The sequence below is a fragment of the Pan troglodytes genome, chromosome 3 (assembly GCF_028858775.2).
Source record: "Pan troglodytes isolate AG18354 chromosome 3, NHGRI_mPanTro3-v2.0_pri, whole genome shotgun sequence".
In the NCBI taxonomy this organism is placed as follows: Eukaryota; Metazoa; Chordata; class Mammalia; order Primates; family Hominidae; genus Pan; species Pan troglodytes.
In genome coordinates, this window is record NC_072401.2 from 3315622 (window position 1) to 3322135 (window position 6514).

At 54.1% G+C, this 6514-nt stretch overlaps 1 protein-coding gene across 15 annotated transcripts in view; it reads left to right on the forward strand.

The window, feature by feature from the left end:
* Window positions 1-6028, forward strand: part of ADD1 (adducin 1) — an 86248-nt gene extending 80220 nt beyond the window's left edge. For 9 of the 15 annotated variants that reach the window (XM_009447248.5, XM_001150965.6, XM_009447250.5 and 6 more), the window contains 2 exons: window positions 1956-2054; window positions 4108-6028. In XM_009447248.5, coding sequence (XP_009445523.4) covers window positions 1956-2054; window positions 4108-4460 — 452 coding nt within the window. In that variant the 3' untranslated portion in view covers window positions 4461-6028. Of the gene's footprint in view, window positions 1-1955; window positions 2055-2583; window positions 2618-4107 lie in introns of all 15 variants that reach the window. The other 6 variants (XM_009447251.5, XM_001150180.6, XM_024355928.3 and 3 more) reach the window with 1 other exon arrangement.
* Window positions 6029-6514: the final 486 nt, after the last annotated feature.

The following is a 6514-nucleotide window of genomic DNA, read 5'->3' on the forward strand; positions in this document are numbered from 1 at the left end:
GGTGAAAATGCTGACTGCCCTGGCATGTGCCCACGTCCCATCAGGAGTGGCTGGTGCAGCCTGTACTTCTCTTGGTAGCCCGCTGACAAAGGCGGTCGTGTTTTTGTCAAAGATGGGGCAGTCTTAAAATGAATACAAATAAGCGGCTCAAGTTTGAGACCCTCACGGAGCAGGTGGTTTCAAATGTCAGGCTTTGAAAAGGAAATGTTGGAACTAATGAGAGAAGCAGGTCTCCAAAGCCTCTTCCTTGAGGGCTTTTGGGGATCAGCTGCTTTTCCCCCAAGCTCCCTGCTGCCAGCTCTCTTGTCCACTAGGCTCTGAGCAGCCTCGGTGCTGGCACCAAGAAGAACCGGTGGCACAGGGACCCCTGCCAGGAGGCTCCCGCCAGCATCCTCAGGGCCGTAAGCTCCAACTCAGGTTTTTACTGAAACCTCAGTGTGCTTCTCAGTCCTCCGGGGTCAGCCTTGCTGGAGCCACCTTGTTGTGTGGGACTGACTGTTGCTCTCCTGGGCCGTAGTCATCCTGGGAGCTAGGCACTCCTCCTAAGAGGACCTCTTAACCTGTTTTTGTCTTGTTCTAGACCAGCCACTGCATTACGTAGTTGTTACTAAAATTTGAGTTGCTGAATTGTTTTTCAGTGTCACACCGCTATTTACTATTCAGGCCGTGACACACACCAGGCCCTGCTGCTGGTTGTCTCCCTCCAGTGAAGCTTTGTCTGAGCCATTGCTGTAATTACCTGCCTTAGAGCGAGAACTGGAGGTAGTCAGCTTGAGCTGTGGGTCATGTGGCCTCCTCCTAGTTTCTGTGCACATGTGCACAGACATGTGTCTGCCCTTTGGAGTCTCCTGGGATCTGAGTAACCTGGATTGTTTTTAAAAACAAGTCAAACAAGATATGTGGAGTTTCCCCCCGATGTGTGAGGCTCCTTCAGCAGGGCCGTGATGGCAGCTGAGTGGATGGGGACAGGCTCTGGCCGTGCTCTGTGATCACAGAGCTGTCAGCAGGAGAACCCACAGGAGGTCTGATCTGGCCCTTGGCATGGGCTGAGGGGAGAATGTGCCACAGGTAAAATGCAGGCTGGCTGCCAGAGGTCAGCACCTTTTCCCGGTTGAGGCTGTATGCTCACTCAGCTAGGTGGTATGGCGGCCTTTTTATGGACACCTGGCTTCTGGAAGGTAGCTGCCAACGTGGTACTTGGGGAGGCGAGCCAGCTGTTAGGGTGGGAGCAGAGGCCCTGGGAGCTCAGAAGGATGATGATAGCTGCTGGTTCAAAATACGGACCTGCTGATCCTAAGCTATTAATCTTAAACTTCTGAAATAAAGACAGAGATGGAAGGAGTTAGAATAGTGCTGGTCCATATTTTCCCTGAAATGAGAAGTAGACTTGGAATCCTTTTCTATATCCAGGATCCTAGTTCCTGCATTTTTTCCTCTGGTTCTTATTAGCATTTTTCACTTTAAAAAGTAAAAATACGCATTACAGTTGCCAAGTTTAAATTATTGGGATAAAATGCCCTACCACAGAATTAAAACCAAAATAATGCTCATGTGATGTCCCTTAAGGTGGTGAGTGGGTTCAGGACCCTCAGCCACCTGCTCAGCAGGGAGAAGGCAGGGAGGGAGGGGTCCCTACTCGCACAGGACAGCGGGGGACAGGCCAGGGCATACCATTCAAGTCCATCACAGAAGTGGCTCTGGCAGACTCTCTTTGGAATAATAATAGAAATAAGTTTTGTATCTGAAGTTGGTTAAGTTTCTCTGAAATTCGCATCAGTCAACACCCAGCTCACAGCTTCCTTTATCCTCTCTTGGAGAGGATCAGGGAAAGGGTTGAGAGAGCCCTGCCTTCTCAGAGGGCGGCCGAGCGGGCTGCCCCATCTGCCATGGAGGCGGGTGCAGGCTCATGGCGTGGCGTCCACAGCTCCTACCATATCCTTCTTGCTTCTCTGCAGAGAATCTGGACGAGGCTAGAGAACAGAAAGAAAAGAGTCCTCCAGACCAGCCTGCGGTCCCCCACCCGCCTCCCAGCACTCCCATCAAGCTGGAGGAAGGTGAGCTCTGGGTGGCAGCGGCCGCCACTGTGGGAGGGTGCACGGCTCGTGCGCGCTGTGGCAGAATGTGGCGGGAGTCGTGTTAACAGCAACACGGAAGTGTGTGCTTGCATCAGCGCCAGGACGTGACACCTTTCTCCTCCTATATTGCTTCTGTCCTGGGTAACTCCAGGCAAAACAGATTTGTATGTGAGCTGTGACCAGGTAGGAAGGCCGGCCTCGGGGGTCGGAACCCACCGTGGTTGCTGGTGTCCACGTTGCCCATTGCTCGCACACTCCTCATGCCGTGTTGTCATGCAGATGCCACCTCCGGAGGTGCCCTCCGCTGTGTGAGCCACACGCCGGCTGCCTCTCAGCCACCGTGTGTCTGTGGTGTGTGATCCCGGGTGTCTGTCCCTCGGTCTCGTACATCCATGTCTCTCGTGAAGCCCGTGGCCCTGCCTTTCTTCTTCTGTAACCTGATGGCTGTAACTGAATGCATAGATTCTCTCCTTGTGCTTTTTTCTCCCTGTGGCTGCGTCACAAGCAGGAGACGGATGCGCTAGAGAGTACCTGTTACCCTAGTAAGTACCGTGCTGCCTCCGCTCTCCACCGGTGCCCTGCGCTTTGCCTCATTCTCCTGCTTCTTTGTTGTTTATTTTGTTTTCTGTTTATTTAAAATAAAAACAGAAGCCCCCCTTTTTTGTACCCAGTCCCTTGGAGGCCTTCCTGGAAGTGGCTCAGTCTCCTGAGCGCTGTGCTGCCTTCAGCGGCAGCGGGTACCTCCACGCACCTAGGTGCCATGGAGCACTCTGGGCCTCAGGAGTTCCTACCTCCAGCCTTTGAGGGTCTCTTTGGATTGCTTGGTGGGAGGGTTTTGCCACACTGGATCAGATGTAAGTGCAGCCTCGGTTCAGACAGGGTGGGGTTCTGCCACCTGCCGTGTGGGGTCAGATTGCCTTGGACCTTTGCTGAAGCTGGTCCAAAGGAGGTGGGTAGAGGAGCGGATATTGGACCCTCGTAAAGCAGTGTGATGTTCACTCAGATGATGGCAGCTCTCCAGAGCGAGTGCCCTGGGGCAGCCTCCGTCCTAGCATCAGCCACACCGTGCCCAGCAGAGTGGGCCCCATCTCCTCAGGGGGAGCGGCGCCTGTGTGCCCATAGCCCTCTCCCGGTTCTCATGAAGCGTGGCCTGGAATTAGCCTGGGGCAGCTGGCAGGGTGGGGGTGCTTCCAGCTTCCCAAAGGTAAAGCACTGAGAGTTTGGGGCCTGGGCCTCCTGTGCTGCTCCTAACCACTCAGCTGACTCCCCTGGCCCTGATGTGTGGCTTGATTTTTAAACACTAAACAGCTTGTGGTGCCTAACCTGTCAGTTGCTGGTAACTTTGTAGGCCGTTTACGAATGGACAGAGCGGGTGCGCGGGTAAGTGCAAGGAAGGCGCCCCCAGGCTGTGTCCTCAGGGCCGCTGTGCTCCTTCACAGATGGCCACTCCTGATGCTGGGTGGAGTTTTTGCCCCCACTCCTTGCCATACAGGCCATCTCTTTCCTTTTAATTAACTTCCAGCCTAAACGGCTTTGTTCTTTTGGATGTTGACGTCACACAACGTGCTGTGGGAGTTATGCACGATTTCCTACTGGCTGTTTTGGGGGAGACCAGGTGTTGCAGACCCAAATTTAGACTTAATTTCAGTACTACTAGTACATGCCCTTAGGGTGACAGGGCAGACTTCTCGTCACATAATGAAAGCGGGACGCCGCTCCTTTAGTCGTCCTCAGCTTGTGCTGCAGTCTGTCTTTCCGGCGGGGGGACCCAGGCCTGGGACGGAGTCTGGTGTTGTCAGCACACTGCCCACCAGAAGGAGCTAAAAACTACCCCGAGACTGAGTCTGTATTTTATGGTATTAGCTCCATCCAGCCGTACAGTAGAGTAGACCATATTTTAAGTTTCTTGTCTTGGTAAAAATCTAGAGAGTAAAATAAAATGGCAGTTTTGTGTGTGGGGCTCCCCCATCTCAAGCTGCCCTTCGAGATCTGGGCAGGAACCCTTAATCCCATCTCTCACCTCACCCACTAGACCTTGTGCCGGAGCCGACTACTGGAGATGACAGTGATGCTGCCACCTTTAAGCCAACTCTCCCCGATCTGTCCCCTGATGAACCTTCAGAAGCACTCGGCTTCCCAATGTTAGAGAAGGAGGAGGAAGCCCATAGACCCCCAAGCCCCACTGAGGCCCCTACTGAGGCCAGCCCCGAGCCAGCCCCAGACCCAGCCCCCGTGGCTGAAGAGGCTGCCCCCTCAGCTGCCGAGGAGGGGGCCGCCGCGGACCCTGGCAGCGATGGGTCTCCAGGCAAGTCCCCGTCCAAAAAGAAGAAGAAGTTCCGTACCCCGTCCTTTCTGAAGAAGAGCAAGAAGAAGAGTGACTCCTGAAAGCCCTGCGCGAACACTGTCCTGTCCGGAGCGACCCTGGCTCTGCCAGCGTCCCCGGCCACGTCTGTGCTCTGTCCTTGTGTAATGGAATGCAAAAAAGCCAAGCCCTCCGCCTAGAGGTCCCCTGACGTGACCAGCCCCGTGTAGCCCCGGGCTGACCCAGTGTGTGCTCAGCAGCCCCACCCCACCCTGCCCCTTGTCCTCTCAGAGCCTCAGCTTCTGGGGGAGACATGCTCTCCCCACAGATGGGAGGCACTAAGTCATGGTCCTGGCTGGAAGGTACTGAAGGCTTCTGCAGCTTTGGCTGCACGTCACCCTCCTGAGCCTCACCTTTCCTGCCGTCCCTCCTGTTGTGAAATCACCACATTCTGTCTCTGCTTGGCTTCCCCTCCACCCTGAAGTCTCAGGTGACGGACTCAGACTCCTGGCTTCATGTGGCATTCTCTCTGCTCAGTGATCTCACTTAAATCTATATACAAAGCCTTGGTCCTGTGAAAACACTCGTGTGCCCACCAGCGGCCTTGAAGAGGCAGGTCTGGGCCAGATGCTGGGCAGGAAACCCCAGTGGCAGATGGGCCTGTGTGCACCCAACGTGATGCTATGCATGTCTGACCGACGATCCCTCGACCAGAATCAGATTCAGGAGCTCAGTTTCTTTTTCACTTGGGTCTCTGGATTCCTGTCATAGGGAAGGTATATCAGGAGGGGAAGAGTCCTTTCTAGAATTTTCTTTGAGCAGGTTTACAATTTAGCTTACATTTTTCGACTGTGAACGTGAATAGGCTGCTTTTTGCTTTCTTCTTTCCAGACCCCACAGTAGAGCACTTTTCACTTATTTGGGGGAGGCTTCAGGGGACTGTTCTCACCTTAACTCAGCCAGAAAGATGCCCTAGTTGTGATCAAAGGTAACTCGAGGTGGAGGGTAGCCCCGGGGCCCCTCGACATCGCCGTCATTGATGGAGCCTGAACCGTGTGCTCCTCGGCAGATGCTGTTGTTGTTACTTCCCTGCAAGAGGCTGGAAAAGGGCTCAGAGCTGCTGAGCAGGAACCGGAGGGTGACCCATTTCAGGAGCTGCCGGTACCAGCCTGACTAGGTGCAGGCAAGCTTGTGTGGGCCCAACAGACCCCTGGTAGAGCTGGTGCCAGATGTGGGCTCAGATCCTGGGCATGATGGGCCGAGCCACCTCGGATCCCACTGATTGGCCAGCCGAGCGAGAACCAGGCTGCTGCATGGCACTGACCGCCGCTTCCAGCTTCCTCTGAGCCGCAGGGCCTGCTACGCGGGCAAGCGTGCTGCCTCTCTTCTCTTCTGTGTTGTTTTGTTGCCAAGGCAGAATGAAAAGTCCTTAACCGTGGACTCTTCCTTTATCCCCTTTTATCCCTTCCTTTACCCCACATATGCAATGACTTTTAATTTTCACTTTTGTAGTTTAATCCTTTGTATTACAACATGAAATATAGTTGCATATATGGACACCGACTTGGGAGGACAGGTCCTGAATGTCCTTTCTCCAGTGTAACATGTTTTACTCACAAATAAAATTCTTTCAGCAAGTTCCTTGTCTAAATCTGGGAAGCAGTTTTATATTTTAATTTCTTTGTTCCCGTGTTTGTCTCGTGCTGAAAAGAGACCTCCTAATGTTCATGTCTTGATAAAATGTCACCTGCAGCCACGCGTGCGGCAGGACGTGCCACCCAGCACTCCTGGTGTCCCTCCCCACAGGAACTCAGGGTGTCCAGGGAACTGCTGGCCTGTCCTTGTCCCCATGGTCCCAGTCTGTCACTGTGTGCTCATGTTTGATGGGGAGGGCTCTGTGCTGGGGACATCCTGCCAGGGTGCGGGGCACACTGCCAGATACCACCTGGCCAGGGCTGACCCCAGCCTTGGAGGAGCCTGCCTCAGTGAGTCCCCAGGCTGCCACTGTGCAGAGGGGGAAACTGAGGGTCTCAAAGAGCCTTGGACCCTTCTGGTCAGTGGAGCCATTCATTCAGCTCCAGCTGCCTTTCCTGGTGTGGGTAGAAGCACGGCTATATATGGCGAAAGGCACTTGGTA